This window comes from Chrysochloris asiatica, unplaced genomic scaffold, assembly GCF_000296735.1.
Source record: "Chrysochloris asiatica unplaced genomic scaffold, ChrAsi1.0 scaffold00050, whole genome shotgun sequence".
NCBI classification, from domain to species: Eukaryota; Metazoa; Chordata; class Mammalia; order Afrosoricida; family Chrysochloridae; genus Chrysochloris; species Chrysochloris asiatica.
The window spans coordinates 11,601,022-11,619,140 of record NW_006408568.1 but is presented as its reverse complement, the minus strand read 5'-3'; the positions used below and the strand labels follow the sequence as shown (position 1 = coordinate 11,619,140).

The window sequence follows — 18,119 nt, the reverse complement described above, 5'->3', positions numbered from 1 at the left end:
CTCTGTTTTTTGCTGGTAACTTTGTTTTTTGTTTTCTTATCTTTTTTGTTTTTTTTTTTTAATATTTTATTGTGAATTATGTGATAGTTTACATGGGAGAACATTAGTTTTACATTCATTCTATCATATATTGTCTCTCATTGCCATGGTTACAATTCCCTCCATGCAGTCCTTCCCCCCGTACACCCCAGGTCTTCAGCACACAGTCGCTCTCCCTCTCTGGATCTAAAGTCTCCAGCTGCTCCATCGCTCCACGTCATCATCTCTGGCTCCATTTCAGGCATTACTGCTTCTCTGGGTAGGGTCCCGCTCTCTGCTCTTCTCCCTTGATGGTCCTAGGGACCTCCACTCCTAGACTCTATCTCTGCGGCTCTGTCAGGCGTCCGTGGCTGCTTTGATCCTTTCCCTGCTTGGCCCCACACAAAATGGTGGCTCCTGGAGCAGCTGAGTGTCCTGAACCAGGAAGCAATGGATTTCTTGCTTCTGCCACAAACTCCCCAGCTGTAAGTCTTCCAACCTTCTGAATATTCCTTTGTATGTGGTTCAGAGTACTGGGACCATTCCCTGAGTCTTCTTGGTCCTGTAGTCTGTGTTGTTCTGGGCAGAGCTCGTCACTACACTTCCACGTGATCCTTTTTGCTGGTAACTTTGAAATCTTGACATTCCCCAGTATTCCACTGTTCCAATGTGTACACAGCCATGTTTGTGAGAGAAATCCACATGTGCTGGATTTCTGTTACCTTCATTTTTTTCTCCCAATCTAGAGATTCATTCTGCATGGAACTTTCACAACCTGTGGTATATCCCCGCAACCCTGTCACATGTATCTAGACTGGGCTTGCCAGACCAGAAACCTACTGCCTCTTCTGTGGCACTGCCCATCAGCTCACCTGAGCCCCTGCAAGGGCAGCAATGTATGCCTTGGGTTTGGGGATGGGCGCCTTAGCCTTACAGTGAGAAAGCTTCCTCACCCAGAGCACAGCAGTGTGAATGAGCAAAGAGGTGGCTTGGGTTGAAGAGTCAACAGTCAAGTATAACCTAGCCAACAGGATGTGTGTCAGTCTCCCCTTGCTTCTGCCTACAACAGCCTGAACAACACAGATCAGAAACTAAATGAAAGCCCTATCCTTTATACCTGGATCACCAAGGGATTCTCCCAAACCAAGCATGTTGCTTTCTGCAGGTTTGGAAGTTGAGTATGAGCCTGACTGTTAATGCCCCTGGTTTTGTTGGTTTTTAAAGTGCCATCAAGTCGATTCTGACTCAGTGACATTGTAGGGTTTTCAAGGAGTGGCTGGTGAGTTTAAACTGCTAACCTTGCAGTTCAAACCAACCTTTCAGTCCAGTGTATTATCCCACAGCACCACCCCAAGACTCTAGTGTCCCTGATAAGGTTTCTTACTTAGGAAAATGCTGGTAATATCTTTATCATTGATTGAGCTGGGGTATTTTCCCAACACTGGGCAATTATCAGTCCAGTGCCAATGGCTGCCCAAAACAGGTATGAGTAGCAGTGGCATTACTAGGCTGGTGGTACCATCCCGCTTGTCCCTGCAAAGGTCAGTTGCTTGGTATGGCCTGGTACTGCTTCAGGCCCCACAGCACCTTGCCTCCCCCGTTGACCAACATAAACCCTCCTCTTCACCCAGTGGCCATGCACAGCCTACTCACACAGACCTTGACTGAAAGGGGGAACCATCATGGTAACTTGTCAAGTTAGTGACAAGTTACCACGATGGTTAACAACTGACTCCAGCTCTAGGGACACCCCTGCCTTGGTGGCCCCACCCCTATGTACACTACCACTGTGGATACTGAAGTCATTCTAGTGTGACCCCCTCTGAGAGTGTCCGAGTATGATCTGCACCTGCGTTGGTCACTGGTGAGAAGCGAGAACCCACCCGGGCAGTACAAGGGCTGACCCACAGATAGTCAGGGTCTCCCTGTGACAGAAAACTGGACCCGCAAGACACCACTAAGGGGCCTTTCTCCAGCCCCTGACAGCTTGATGTGGCTTGGAACTTGTTCAAAAGCCATACTAAAATACCTTTCTACCTGAAGGATTTTCCAAAAGTGTAACTCAAACAGTATTGCTACTAGGGTCCAAGTTCATACATATACTGATTCATTCCAAACAAAATGTGTTTAAACATGTCTCTGTAATCAGTGGATAGCTGCAAACAAGTTCTCTCCATCTCATTAGGGTGCCTTCAAGGGAGTTGGGGGAGAGGTCCAGTCAAAACAGTGACTTTTAAGATCTGTTAGGCCAGGTAGTAGGTAGGTCAGCCCAGAATGGTATGGTGGCTGGTTTTTGGATTCCAACGAGTTAATCATGAAGGATTTTCTCTAAGAACACAAGATGATCGTGGGGGCTTATTAAGAAATTTTAAGAAAATTGAAAGCTGCATTGGTGAGGAAAAGACCAGGAGAGATATGCCAAGGAATTTTGTTTCCAGTCATGACAATGCATCTGCTCATTCTTCAAAGGTAGCAAGGGCTGTCTTAGAAGAATTTCCTTGATAAATCTTAGCCTCTCCACCGTACAGCTCTGATCTTGTCCCTTCAGACATCTTTTTGTTCCCCAAACCAAAAGGGGCACAATTTGAGACCCATTCTGACTTGGTATAAATTAAAGAGCACAGAATCCATCAGAAAAACACCACCTTCAGGAGTATAGAGACCTAGATGGAGGATGTGCCAAGAAACAATAGCTTGACATTTCTTGGTGGGCGTGGCCTGGGCGTGTTGTAAGAGTAAGACTTGAGGGTTAGGGTTGAAACTATGGCTAGATATTGGCTAAGTCTAGGACTTCACTTATTGTTAGGGTTTTAGTTAGGACTAGAGTTAGTGTTAGGGGTAAGAATTGGGCTAGGAATAGGAGTAAGACTAGTTTTTAGGGTTATAGTTAGGTTTTTTTTGTTGTTTTTTTTCCTTGAAATGGATTTGCTTTCCTCTTCCTTTGGAAGTTCTATAAATAGATTATTCTGCCTTTTTTTGCTTTCTAGCTTTTGTTGTTGCAACTGAATCTCTTATTCTCTCTTCAGTCCCATAGGTCAGTTTTACTCTGTATATGTCTATATCTGGGATGAGTCTAATAATTATATTGTCATGTATATTAGTCTCAAGTTGTTGTCTGCAGGATGTTCTTTGTCCAAGGAACTACTCCCCTTAATTTTTTTTTTTTTTTACAAATTTTGAGTATTTTGGTCTGCTTTGTACAAATTCTTTTAATTTTTGTTTGTCTGAAAATGACCTAATTTCATTGTCATATTTGATGGACAATCTTGCTGACTATGTCTTGCTGACAATCGTTGGTTGGCAGTTTTTTGTTGTTTTTTTTTTTTTTCTTTCAGACTTTTAGATATGTCATTATGTTATCTTCTTGCCTGTATGGGTTTTGCTGTCTTGAGCTGTTCTCAGGATTCTTTCCTTGTTTTGAAAAGTTTGATTATGTCTTGGTGATTTTATTTTGGGGTCTGTACAGTTTGGAGTTCGTTCAACTTCTTGAATGACTATCTTTTTGTCTTTCATGATGTTAGGAAAGTTTTCTTCCAACAACTCTTGGAAAATATTCTGGGCTTTTTGGTGAGGTTTTTTTTTTTGTCTCTTTTTTTCTGCCTGTTCTGTAATTCCTATCACATATGTTATCTCACCAACTACTCCTTGGAAACCCTGTACAGGGTCGCTATGGGTCAGAACTGACTCAACGGCACTTAACAACAATAAAATGTTATTTATCTTGGTAGTGTCCCACATAAATCTTAGGCTTTGTTCAGTTTTTGTTCTTTTTTTCTATTGTTCCTCTGTTGTTGTTTTTAAGTGCTATTGAGTCGATTCCAACTCACAGTGACCCTGTATAGGGTTTCCAAGGAGCGACTGGTGAGTTTGAACCACCAACCATGTGGTTCAAACCCCCTTGAGGTCCAGTGCTTACTCTACGTTGTCACATCAGGACTCCATTGTTCCTCTGTTGACCATTAATTATTGAGGGATTTGTCTTCAAGCTCATTTAGCTTTCCATCATTGACTCCATTCTGTTTCTTCTTTGCCCTTTCAGTGTATCATCTATTTCTGAAGTCTTAGTGTTAATCTTCTGGCTATTTGCTAATTTTGTATGGTTCCCATTTTTTTTTTCCATTATTTTGTCAGTTTGTCTCCTGATTTTTTTTCTATAGCATGGTCTGTGTTTTCATTTATTTTACCTCTAGTTTTCTTGATCTTTCTATCTATTGAAGTTGCCTAATCAGCATTCTCTTAAATTCTTTCAGATTGTTCTGATACCATTTCTGGTGTTACATTTTCAGAGTCTGTATTTTGGTCACTAGTTTGAGGCACTGTGTCGTGTTTCTTTATGTAAAATGAAATTGCCTTCTTTCTCCCAGCCTTTATTTCTATTTAGTTGATGATTGTATATTGACGTGTTCTCATCAGGCACTCGCCGCCTATCTCTTGGTGGATGTGAAGTAAACAGAAGTATGAACACAGTTATCTGTATACTGTTTGTGTAATGTAGTTCAGGATGGGTTCCCATGCCTCCAGAACAGGGGCACTATGCCCGGCACCCGATCCCCAGGCAGAGCAGAGGCTATGCAGCAGCTGTGGTGCCACTGGGTTGTCAAGGGCAGGACTGGCCATGCCTTCTGCTACTAGGAGGACACAGAACAAGGGAGTACTGCACCCCCTTGTCACCAACCTCCAGCTACGCCCGGTGCCCCCAGACCACTGTATCAGCAGCTGCTTTCAGAAGCTCAAAATGGCCTTGCTGCTCCACACCAGCCCACAGTTCACGCAATGTATCTTTTCTCTCACTGCTCCTGTTCAGTTTCCTCTTCCAGTCAGCACTCAATCCACCTCTCTGTCCTGCCCTTTCATTCCAGCATCAGAGTTCCAGCATCACCATCGTACCTGTCTCACGTGTCTTTGTTGCAAAGGGTTGGCTTTGTGTCTGCATGCTCCGCCATCTTGCACCAGTTTTCCAATAGCTCATGTGTTTGTATTTCTGTGTAGTTGAGGTTTCTGTGACATTGTAGCAATACTTCTGGACTTTCCCTGGTATGACCAGGCAGGATTGAATTACTGAGTTGGAAATGCAGACTTCAAGTGGACTCCATCATGGCAATGCTGTCCCTAGTGTGTGTTGGCATTACCATCGCATCCCTACCTCTCCTCGTGAGAAAACGATTAAACCCTTCTGTATTTCTCAATCTCAGGACAAGGCCTACTTGGGCTCTTGGACTCTTGAGTTCCAAAAGGGCTGAAGTAGGGCTTATGTACATTTCAGATGAACATCCAAATTCAGTATCTTGAGGGTGGCAGGGAGTATCTTCGTAGCTATCCTAACAATACATTCCTTTAGCTTATATGAAGGGTGTATTTAGTGTCTTGGGAATGAAGTGTCTCACGGATGAGTTGAAGGAAAAAAGTCATAGGATTATTATCTTCCATCTTGTCAGCCATTCTAACCATACTGGTCCTGGACCAGCCTGGAGCATGGCAGAGGTGGGGCCTGTAGGGAGAACACCCCCAACTCAGGAGGGGCCTAGGTGCACTGTCTAGGAATCTACAGAAGATGGGGCAGAAGGAATGACATTCCGACTCAATACTGTGAGCCAAGGTAGAATCTGTGTAACAACTCCTCTTCATGCTGCCACCATTTGTTCCGTTCACCTAAAGCGGACGTTCACCTTCTTTAAAAAGGATAAGCTCTTAGCTCAGGGTGGGAGTTAGTCCAGGTTCTTCAACATGTATCCCCAGATTTCTCATCTAAAAAGGGGGGGTGATGAAATCTGCTCAGATAGCCACAAGGGGCCATTGTAAGGATTAAATGAAATAACACAGAGTATCTCCAGCCTTGCTTTTTTCATACATCATGAGGAAGTGATGGAACTTGTCTTACTATATGATGATATTCTATTGATTTTTGAAATTCAGTGGCATGTCTGGCCAGTGCCTGTGTCAGAAAGAGTGCAGGGCTAAAGAAGTATGAATGAGGGTCATGTTTCAAAATGAAGTGCTTATTTGGAGGGAAAGATTGAGTTCATTGGCAGGGTGTGAAATGGGCCAGGGGAAGCTGATAGGGTGCTGAAGAAAAGCTAGGTGGTCCAGGGTGAGCATCTACACCTGTGTGTAAAAAGCCTCCAACCTGGACCAAATTCTGTGGGATTCCAGAGTAGTAACAAGAGTTCAGAAGACACAGAAGATGGTTTGAGATGTGATCAGTTTGATGCCTGTTAAAAGAGACAGAAACCTATTTACCCTGGCATTTAAATAATAATTTTTAAAAATTCTGTTTACCATATGCTCAGCCAGTGAACCAAATCTCACGCATTTCTCACATCTCCATAAAAGGCAGAGAAATTGCTATCGAAGTCAGTCGTTCTGCCCTCTCACATCTCATTTCAGATTCTAGTCTGGGGTGGAACTCCCCTTGTTTGATGGAGTTTTTCCCCTCAGTCTCTTCTTTTGAAAGTAATGCTTCTAAATTCATCCCTTAGTTTGTGAATCTCTTTTCTATCTCAGTATCAGAAAAAGTTTCTGAGGGTTTGGTCTACATTTAGAAGCTACATGCTTATATTTCGTGATGTCCAGGAAGTAGCAGCCCATTGTGTTGATACATACAGCACATACTCCTTTATTATCATGTGTACTGCTTTTATCATGTCACTGTCATTTGCTAATGAATGTGGACACTGTATTAACTTGCCCCCTGGACCATCCTGTGTCACTCCAATCACAGAAAGCAGCAGTGATTTTCCACTGACCTTGTATTTAACAGGATTTGTTTGTCCAAGTATCCTGGCTCCCTGTGTGGTACAAAGAGTTTGCCCTCAGTTATTAATTTAAAGGTTGATGGTTTGAACCTGACAATCTGCATCCATAAAGCTTACAGGCAAGAAAACCCTATGAAACAGTTTTACTCTGTTGACACATGGCATCAACATGAGTATGAATCTATTTGATAGCAATAGGTTTGGTTTGGTGTTTTGGTGTTTTGGTACTTTGAGCATCAGCACAGACTCTACACTGTGAATTAATGGAAGTAACATTGTACCTGCATTTATCCAGGTGCACAGTAGAAGGGCAGCTCAGCAGTAGCTGGTCTACTTGGTCCTTCTGTTGACCAAAGCATGACCCTATTGTCATCATAAAGCTCCCCACTCACCTGCCCCTGCAGTCCTGAAGCCCTGTTTCTTTTCTGGGCTTTGTTGTCTCCTGTGTGTGCTCCTGTGGTTCTGTGATGGTCCCTTGCTCCGCTCCACTCCCTCTTCCTTGAGTAACCATCAGATCTCCCCAAGATCTTAGAAATGTCTCTCTCCACACTGTCTTCTCTCAGTTGCCCCATCCATGACTTACCGGCATTGTTACTGTGAGTTTTTGGCATGTCCTGTCAGCTCACCCCTTTTGGTCGTACAGTCCAAAGTGTGATAACCTTCACCCCCAGCTGTGGCATCAGAGCCTTCCACAGAAATGGAAAAGCCAGAAGAAAAGTGGGTGAATCACTCTCCCTGGCACACACAAGAATAGTCATTTGGACTGGTGAACATCGATTCTGTGTATATACATTTGCCCTCAACACTCCCCGGCTTAGAACTCACAGCTTTGCGGATGCCACAGCCAGCCACTAAGATTAGAGTGCTGCTCCCACCTATGGGCATGGCAACCCGATGGTAGGAGGCCCCTCCTCACCCCTTAGTTTAACTCAAGCTCATGGAACTATAATGACATCTTAGAATATTTCACATAGACTTGGTTGGTGACCCCAGGTTATCATCTGCAAACCTGGAAGCAATATTGACCTCATATTTAATATGATAGATTCATCAGGCAGACCTTTTATAGAGGCTTGGGCACTTCTGAGGAGGGAATCCAAGGCCTTGAAAGCCACCATGTGATAATGCACAAATTTCACAGCCTTCCCTGTAAGGAACAAAGGAGAAAGGGGCAGGCACTTAGCCTGAAAGCTGCCAGCCACAATGGGATGCTGTGTGCCTCATCCCTGGAGGAACCCTCTGCTCCTCTCTTAAACTACATGTCCCATCAGGGACTGTTGCCCAATGCCTGGGTCTGCTCTTGTTCAGTTTCTGTGCTGAAAAGAAGGACTTAACTCATTTGTAGACTTTGTTTCCCTTGTTTCTGCTTCTCCATTTCTTGTTTTTTTTTTTTTTTCCTTTTCCTCCTGTTGTTCCTTTCTCACTTTTTATGCTTTTTGTCCTCTGCTTGTTTTTTATTTCACCTTTCCCCTGACCCTCTCCACTTCCAAGTTCCTCCTCCTCCTCTCTTTCTTCCTCCTTTTTTGTCTTTCTCCGTTTCCTCCTCCTCTCCTTGTTTGGTCCTTTTTGAAGTTGAGCCCAGTGGCGGGACTCCACGGCGTAGACCTCTCTCCTTCTGCCCTTGCTGTATCCATGAAGGTAATGTAACTTCACCCAACCTCATCCCCACTGCCTCTGAGGGGGTTGTAGCAACATTAGTCACACAGAGACCCAAAACCCAACTATCTCTCTCGTCCCCTGACACTTGATGGTCCTTTACAAAACCCTTGAGTATGTGGCAGTTTCTTACAAGGTACAGTATCCCTTTGACTGTCGAAGGGGAGGACTGGGTGAAGAATGAAGCCAGGCCTCCAGGTGGCTCCAGCCTGCGTGGCTGCAGACTGAAACAGAACGTCCTACATGAGTTCTCCACCTTCTGTGCTGGGGCCTTTAAGTTTCAAATCTATCAGATAGAGGGGCCAGGGACGCAGGTGAGGAACCTCCCACCTGTGCGGCAGTGATTTGTCTTGGTGGTGTCGAGGAATACTGTCCTTAGGAAGACTGGTCTACAGAGTTCTTTTATACAACAACCCCTACAAGCAAACTTCTCTACCCTGTGTCTTGCTGAGTGTGTGTGTGGTTTTGTTTTTTTTTTCAGTTTTTCTGATTTGAAATCCGTTGTGGTTATAAGATTGTCATTGAAAAGGCATGTGGGAAGGGAGTGTGATCATGACTAACCCTTGCTAATCTCTTTAACTCTGCTCTCCATGGCTCTCACATTGACTTTACCCACCCCGTCATGCCCTTTGCTCATCGGCTGTGAACAATCTCCACCATAGCTCATGAGTGGTTTCGGGATGTCTCCCAGGGGGACTTCTTATTTTTACACACGTGGAGACGGGGAGGAGGGGAGCATTCCCAGTGCACCAGTGGCTCACCACACTGGACAGCTTGCATGCCTAGGGCTCCATCTTCCATGGGCACGTGGGCACACTGTGCAGAGACAATCCGAAAGGAATGCATGGAACTGAGCCATGGGCTGGTCTATTGGGCTGGGTGAGGAGAGCTGTGGTCCCCAGACATTTAGATGTGCACTGCCCCGGGGCAGGCGCTGCAGGCCAGGAGGGAGCACCCAGCCTTCAGAGCAGAGCTCACAGTCAGGGCTTCAGGGGGAGCTCAGCTGCATGTGCCCCAGGCCAGGACGCAGACACTAACCTCCGCTTGTGTGACCTCAGCACAGTTCTGCCTCTGCACAGTGTGGCTTAGGCATCATGTGTGTCAGCAAACATCACTACAGAGATTTGTCCCTGAACAGCATGCAAAAAAGTCCAGCAGGAAGAATGTAGGCAAGCAGTGAGCTCGGGAGCCCGAAGGCATCTTTCGTATGTTTCTGGACCTGGTGGCCTTTACTGAGATAGAACATTCAATTAAGTGGCATAAAGTGGGTGGGACTTGGAAAGATACCTTAGTCCACCAGATTCTTGAGCTAGGGCCCATGGACGGACTTCCAGAAGTTCATGGACACCCTGAAATTCTTTATATTATTGTGCAATGTGTATACACATGTATTCCCATGCTTTCTTCAGTTCTCAAAGGGGTTTATGATCCAAAAATAATGTAACCATTAGAGCAAACATCTTTTGCCTTAAGCAGGACCACACTGTTGTCATGAGCTACTTGGCGCTCCCAGGAAAGGAGTTTGTTCCCTCCTTGGTAGTGCGCTTCACTGGAAGGTTCTTCTTGTCTTCCTCCTGCTGCAGTTAGGCCCAGCCGAGTCAGGCAGCGGTGTGCCAGTGCAGGGTTGCTCTCCTCCTCTGCTTTTTGTGGGGAATCAATAGAACTCCTGCCATGTGCCACACACAGCATCTGTTGGGACAGTATTTGTCCGGAAGCTTGATGAAGGCACACGTTAAGAAAGGATATCTTAAAAAAAGAAAAGAAAAGATATCTTCCTGGTCAGGAGGTAAAGAAATGATGAGGCCTCAGAAAGGGGCAGTAGCCCGGAAAAAAATGGTTAAATGAGTGTGACTTCAAACCATAGGCGAAGTATAATTTATACATGCACATTTACCTCATTGATTAAACTAGTTTCCTCAAAGGGGACCTAGTACGTAGTACTATTAAATATTAAATGAGTGGGCGGGGGAATAAACTAGGGCAAAGAATCCAGTGAGCAGGGGATGCCTAAGAGGGACACATCAGCCTGTGAGAAGTGGTCACCACTGGCCAGGGGGTTACTGGAGCAGTGTGAGGGCAGGGCCCAGGAAAAATAGGCGTCAGTGAGACCCTGGGGTAGGTGTGATGCCAGGGGCCTCTAGTTCTCACCCTTCCTCCCATGTGCTGTAGGCAAACTCGGGGCCTGGCTGGGGAGTGTTCCGGCAGCATCTTGCTCGGCTCTCTTTGCACATTTGCCCTGTGTGGTAATTCCTGCCGGCCGCGTGGACAGCAGACACTGCCTTGGCCTGACACCCCCCTCTCTCGGCAGGCATGGGCAAGAAGGACGACCCCAAGCTGATGCAGGAGTGGTTTAAACTCGTGCAAGAGAAAAACGCCATGGTGCGCTACGAGTCGGAGCTGATGATTTTGTGAGTGGCCTTATTGAGTGGGGGATTTGGCTCATTGCCTGTCACAGAAGGAGCATTGGCCCTTGTAGTCTGCTGGGGTGAGCAGGGGTGGTTCCCAAGTCACTGTTGCTTGTCTTCTCCCCTCCCCACACCTCAGTGCCCGGGAGCTAGAACTGGAAGACCGACAGAGCCGACTGCAGCAGGAATTGCGGGAGCGGATGGCGGTAGAAGGTAAGCATGAATGCACGGGAGGTGTACACAGGGAGGCTGGGTGTGGGCCACACCTCCCCGACCCCCCAAGACCTAATGGTCATCTTGGGCCCCCACAGATCACCTGAAGACCGATGGAGAGTTGTCAGAGGAGAAGAAGATCCTGAATGAGATGCTGGAAGTGGTAGAGCAGAGAGACTCCCTGGTGGCCCTGTTGGAGGAACAGCGGCTCCGAGAGAAAGAGGAGGACAAGGACCTAGAGGCAGTCATGCTATCTAAGGGCTTCAGCCTGAATTGGTCCTGAGAGCCCACCCACCTCCGGCCACTTCGTCTGCCGGCATCCACCTGACCCGGGCTGGGTCTCAAACCAAGATCCAGAAGGCCCGGCACTTCCCGGGAGTTTACACTCAAATGCCCACATGCCTCTTGAGAAGCAAGGGCCCAGCCTCACATGCTGTGGGAAACCCCAAGTGAAGAGGCCTCCTGGAGAGAGGCGCACGGACATCCCACAGAAGAGAGGGGTGGGAGCACGTGATGGGTATACCACCCTGCTCCCTGAGGACATGCTGGCTGGTACCTCTTTCCTCCCCAGGCACGTTTGAGAAGAGGAGGCATCGTTCTCACTGTCAGAACCACAGCCACCGCTGTGTGGGCCTCCGTGGAGGAGGACACAGTAGTCTTTATAGTTCTCCCTGAAGCACCACCAAAGAAATGGAACCCTTCCCGACCAGAGCGAGTGATGTATAGACACTAGGAAGGGCATGGCCCTGCCATTGCAGGGGAAGTGGAGGGCTCAAAGCTCCCAAGTTCATTATGCAAGTGAGGGGAAAGCAAGGGGTCTGCTCCCCACCCACGGCCCGCACCACACACTGGACCCCAAGTGGCCAAATGCCCCAGGCATCTCTCCAGTAGTGCTCTGAGGCCTGTGGATTGCTGCATTTTGCTTTTAATTCACATCATTTCGACACTGGAAAATACTGACTTTTGGGGGCTGGGATAAGGCCCTGAGTTTCAAGCCCCAGCTTCACGTCGAAGTCGGGACTTAAGTTTCTCTTTCCTTGGCGTTTTTCCTGTGTTTGCACCTTGAAATGAAGCTGAGGACCTGGCAGTGTCTTCAGCTGCTTCAGACCCTTTTTATCAATTAACTTATTTTTTTAATACTTGAAAAGATGCAATTGCGTTTTTATATCTTTACTAGAGACACTGATCACCTTGGCACCAGGCTGTAAGGAGTGAAGGGTGTGTCCTTGCTACATCTGCCCCATGCCTGTATTTATTAGCCTTCCTCATCGCTTTACTGACCTGCGCATCACAGAGCAGCGAGGTCCTTGCTCACGGCTTCTCTGTTCCCTCTGTACATCGAATTCAGGCCCCCACATTCACCCTGCACCCTTACATCTACACGGCTGATGCCAGATGTGTAGATCTGGACCATTCACTTGTCAAGAACACATTTCAGCAGCATTTGAGGCTGAGCCAAAAGGCAAAGCTGCAGCTCTTGTCATCCACCTCCCCTGTTAGAATCCTGCAGAGCTCAGTTTTCCTGTTTCGGTGTCAGGGTCTTATCTCCCACAAAACATTTATTAAAGTTTTGGGGTAAGTCCTCTGCTGAATTGACGGAGACAACTGTGGTGGGGGGACTTCTTAATCAGTCTGGTTGATGAGAAGTCCTGTGTCTTGGCCTAAGGTGAAAGCAGGTAGAAATGTACCTGTTGCAGCAGGTATGGGATTTAAGTTGGTCTCGCACAAACAGATAAGCAAATCCAGCCCTCTCTTGCCAAGGGTGATGGCGGCAGCCTCCCCAGAACCAAGATCTTCATGGGGCAGCAAGCATATAACTCATAGGGATGATAAGAACTAGGTTACTGATTCCTTAGTTCCTTAAATCAAACCCCATTCACTGCTCACAGTTCAGCCAGAGCCTGGCTGTGTGCCACATATAGGGCCACTGTCTGAGAGCACAGGGGTCTGTTGTTTGGCCAACCACAGTGTCAGCACATAGTAAGCCCAGAGAGGGGTCCCACCAGGGCCAGGCCAGGCCAGAATGGGAGCGCCACCAACTCCTGGTGCTGTGGGAGGAAGTATAGAAAGACCAGAGACAGCTCTGAGTCCTCCCAAGGGCAGGACCGAAGAGTCCATGCTGACCTTTACATTTCTCTGGGGAACCATACTGTGCCTCAACTTGAACACTACTTGCAGAGGAACAAAGAACTTGTCTGCTCTTTAGTTGATCGAAAGCTGCCGCCTCTCTCCTGTGAAAATTCAGGAGACATGCTGCTATCAGCCATCACAAGCCCCAGCTTCTTCACTTGCTGGTTTTTTGGTTTTTTTTTTGTAATGAGGCAAAGTCTGTTTTTATTCTCTTTTCTTTAAAACAAAAAATGGGGGTGGGAGGGGGGTTGCAGCAGGAGAGAAAGGTGTTCTAGATTCCATCTTCACATCCCAGTCTTCCAATAAAATTGGCCTTGGGATGGACCTTTATTACCTGTGTGGCCTTTTCCCTAACCTCTCCACCTCTTGAATGCCACTGTGACTGGCCAAGCCCCAGAAGAGCTACCAACATCCTCCATAACCCCTCCTAACCCCTAAATAAGGAAGCAGTGTAAAGTTATTCATAAGACATGTGGCAATCGTGAGATGGTTTTTAGTGGCCCAAGGCAGCAGGAACATCAGGTGTTAGCATCTGCCTCTTGCTGCGGCCCTTATCAACCTTACAACTACTGTGCCCTTCAAATTGAGCACACACCACTACCTGCAGTGACCAGAGAGGGCCAGTGTTAGGGCTTCAGGTTCTTGTAGAGCACTGGTTTTTAAACCACTCTCCTTTTATAACCACTAGTTTGCAGTTGATTTTAGTACATGGTGACATGGTGCATAAAATATTTTCCAACTCTAAAAACGCATGCAGCATCCCCAGCCAGATTTTCTTCCTAAGAGCTAAGTCTTCTAGAAGGCAGATGTGGGGAAATACCAGCATTGTTTTTTGTGTGAGCCCAAACACAAGGGGACCTGGGGTCAGCAGCAATGGAGAGGAGGCAACCCTCACTCCTGAGTTTGAGCAGTCACAAGCAGTATGGGGACCAGAGGTTCCATTTCCTCAGGAGTTTTCTTTGTGGAGATTCCCCAGCAGGAATTCTAACTGTTAAATTGATGTCTTTGGGATTTTGTCCCCAGGAGCCATCCTGAAGCTGCTTTGGACCATCTACAATAGATTGTTCTTTTATCAATTGTAAAACAAGCAACTTTGCAGTGGGGCAAAAAGATAAAGTAAAAAAAGGTGGGGCCATCTGATCCAAAAAAAGGAACAGTCCACAATGCAGAATAGAATTTTTTTTAAAGAAATACATAGTGTATTTCTTAGTCGTTTCACTGGATAAGGCAATGAACCAGGATGCATCACACATTGCATCCCCTGTCTGCTCCAAGCTACAAGAGTCCAAGCAAGTCATTTTATATCTGGCATGTGTTTCAAGAACACAATTTTTTTTTTTTCTTTTAAGATCCCCCATATGATTTGGTTCAAAACTTAAACACACAATTTTCCTTTTTCATACCTAACATGACCTTTATGAACCAGAAGAGGACACCTAGTCCTAACGCAGCTGGTTCTCCACTCTGAAACCTGGCCCTGGCCGGGATCCCAGATCATGTGGGAAAACATCTGAAACAACTCAATTTAATAAGAAACTGTTCATGTAAACCAAATCCTAGTCGCCTCTTAAAGATAAACACATTCTTTAAACTAGAGAGTCTCCAAGTCAGAGTCACCCTCGGGTCCTGGCCACCCTTCTAGCATGACCCACAGCTGACCAGTGTGGTCACACAGTGAGCCCGGTTGTATTGGGTCTGCAGCTGCCATGACTAAAGCATTAGGTGTTTTCGTGTTCATTCAGTGAGTGGTGGTAGCTGTGTGCCATGGAGTCGGTTCCAACTCATAGTGACCCTTACAGGGTTTCTGAGGCTGTAATTCTTTACGGGAGCAGAAAGCCTTATCTTTCTCTCCCACTAACAGCTGGTAGTTTCAAACTGCTGACATTGTAGTTCGCAGCTCCATTCATAACCACTACGAGTCTTTGAACTTCCCAGAGAGACTGAAAGGTTTTCTCCCTCTGTTACAAGAACCCTGCAAATAGAGATACATTCCAGTTCTTCCCCCCACCCCCGGGCCCCCTTGGTGTTTCAACCTATTAGGAACACCACTGACTCTATGGTCACCCATAGAAGCATATTCCCTCTGGAGAATTCAAGATGGCAGCAGGGGAGGACCCAAGCTAGAAGGCCATGGCCATGGAAACCAGCAGACCAGGAAGGAATGTTGCCCAATATCCCAGAAGGAAAAGGGCCTAACCAGGACATACAAGGTCATCATAAGTACAAAGAGGAGGAGAAAAGATACAACCAGCTCAAGATGCTTCGGCCCTCAATTCTTACAAGGAAAGGATCATGGCCTTTGCCTATTGAAATAATGAATTGGATAGCCACCTACTCTGTTCCCTGTCACCTTTTCTTCCCACAGGGTAAGGGCCAGGATTTGGCTGCAGTTTACAGCAGCCCAAAAGGCAGGACATGGGGATTGGTTTTTCAGGCAGACTATCAGAAAGAAGCTGCTGGAGCCCGTGTAAAGCCACCTAAAGCACACAGCCAAGAAACCCCCAGGTCTGCTCACTGTGAAATCCTGAACTCTCTTAGTCCCTTTTTGGGGATCAGAGTAAAAACATGGTTAGGGGAGTTGATGTGACTTTTTTTTTCACTTGATAACCTGGCCAGATTGGCCCACTTAAAGAGAAGGTCCCAGGGGCCAGAGCTTTACCCTACACCTGAGCTGGGAGCTCTGTAGACCAGCATGGGGAGCACACCAGCCTTTCCAGTAGTGCTCCCAGATGCCAGTGATTCCTGCACTTTTATCAGGTAGCACTTTGATGGCATGCTCATCCAGGAGCCCACTACCCTGAGGTCTTTGTGCAGCTGAAGCTTACATGGGACTTTGGAGTCCCAGCTTCTGAGGGTTGGCCTCCTATGTGAGCCACCTCTGCCTGGAAAGCTACCAGTAACAGGACTAACCAGGAGGGGATGCAAATGCACACATTCGCACTCACACGACTTCCTTTTCATACCTAATGTGACCACAAGGAGACAGCTAGTTCTACAGCAGTTGGGGCTCAGCTTCTGGACCCCAGAAGAAGCCAGTTGTGGAGGTGGCCCCAGACACAGGGTTAGGTAGATCCAGGTTGGGCTCTCATAGCCTGAATGTTCTCTTGAATGGCCTTCAAAGTAGGTAGTTGAAGCAGCCTCCCGATCCAGGAGAAGGTCCTGGTAAGTGCTCATTGTGTGCAGGCCCTCGCCTGGATTTACTAGATGTAGGTTGCACTCCCAGAATACTCAGACTGGCCCTGCTGACCCCAGCTACCACCCATTTGCACCTAAGGGCTGGCTCCATCAGACCTACTCTCCCAGCAATGGCTCCAAGAGACATAACCACAGGTCCCTCCCTGGTCCTTCACAGGGTCCTTGTCCAGGATAAGAAAATCATTCCAGATCCCTAACACTGGCTGTGAGTGCTGAGCAAGAGTCAAAAGAAAAAGAGGTTCACACCCACACCCCCAAGAAAAATGAGAATTTCTCGTAGAGCAGAAACACCTGAACACCCAAGACTTCGACTCACAAGCCTTCAGGTTGCCTCCCCAACAGTGTGAATGCCAGGTGTCTCTTCTTAGAAGACATACGACACCTGACCACCAACAGTCCTCTTTCTTCAGCTTTATTTTATTTAGTCTTTAAAAAAAGAAAAAAGTTTTTTAAAGAAATAATTATCTTTTAACAAGACTTTTACCTTTCACCAGCTTTACCTTGGGACTGAATAACAATTCTAGTCTCAATAATTAATTTTTTAAGCTTTCAGCAAACTGTTCTTAATGTTGCCTGTGAGAACCTGGGGTAGGGGAGCGGTGAGGGCTGGGCATGGAGGGGTGTCTGCCTGAAGCCTCCTACTTCCTGGACTTGTTCTTGAAAACCTGCCTGGACAATCTCTAAGCTTAAGTCAATGCCTTCCTGAGAGCCAACCAGCACTCAGCATAACGGATGGGGGGGTGGGGCACTCTAGTCTCTCCTTCCCACCTTATTTTCTGCGGAAGTCCTTGTTTGATTGACAGCTGCCTTGGCAAGCAGGGGAGGGAGCCAGGAGCCAGCAGGTCCTTAACTTCTGAGGGGTAGCAAATTGTGGACATCTCTTCTGAACCAACCCCAAAAGGACTCTGGAACAGAGCCTGTGGAAAGGTACTCATATTTGGGAGAAGCATCCAAAAGAGACAAGTATTCTGAAACTGTACCCTAAGGAGAGAGTCATGTGGTGGTCAGTTTGCCGCGGTGGGACTATGAAGTTCATGACTGTGTATGTGTGATCCAGTTAAGAGGAGAGATTGGCTCCCTGGACCAGGAGAAGCCTGCTGCTGCTGTCCAGTCTGACTTTTAGAATTGGGTGGAAATAACAAAGACTTTCACTGTAGAAACAAATAGAGAGTAGCTTTTCTTCCATTTGGTGTGGTGGGATGCACGTTTACCCCCCTTCAACTGTTTGCACTCCTAAATGGCCAATAACCAAAATAAAGTCAGCCTGTTTGTTTTTTTTCTTCTGTGTGAAAGAGATCATTCCTTCCCCAACAAGCAAATACACACCACACACCCTCAATGGGATGGGGATGTGCCCATCAACTCAAAGGCTTCAGGAACTCCTCAGCTTGACAACCTGGCACAGAACCACATGTCCACCCAGGCCAGCAGGGTGGGCCTCTGAGGGGGTGGGACAGTTGTGTGACTGACTGCTCATTGTTACTGGGTTTCTCCACCATTCAGTCATTCCCTCCAAGCCAAGACAGAGATCTCCTCAGCCCCTTCTAGCTCCCTTCTGCTCCTCTAAGATGGTCCTAAGGGGCTTCCTCCATCCCCACAAGAAAAGTCTTCACTGAAACCACTTGGCCACGTGAGGTGAACACAACCTAGGGCCTTACCCGGGCATGGCCACTACCTGTCAGCTGACCAGGCTTTCTAGATCTATCCTCTCATCCATGAAACAGGGAGATAAAACCCACTGTCTGCTTAC

General features: G+C 46.9%; 1 protein-coding gene across 1 annotated transcript in view; it reads left to right on the top strand.

The window, feature by feature from the left end:
• Positions 1 to 11,327, top strand: part of MICAL3 (microtubule associated monooxygenase, calponin and LIM domain containing 3) — a 137,841-nt gene extending 126,514 nt beyond the window's left edge. Inside the window, exons 29-31 of the mRNA XM_006862724.1 lie at positions 10,735 to 10,834; positions 10,971 to 11,044; positions 11,143 to 11,327. Of these exons, the coding sequence (XP_006862786.1) occupies positions 10,735 to 10,834; positions 10,971 to 11,044; positions 11,143 to 11,327 (359 nt within the window). The remainder of the gene's footprint in view (positions 1 to 10,734; positions 10,835 to 10,970; positions 11,045 to 11,142) is intronic.
• Positions 11,328 to 18,119: the final 6,792 nt, after the last annotated feature.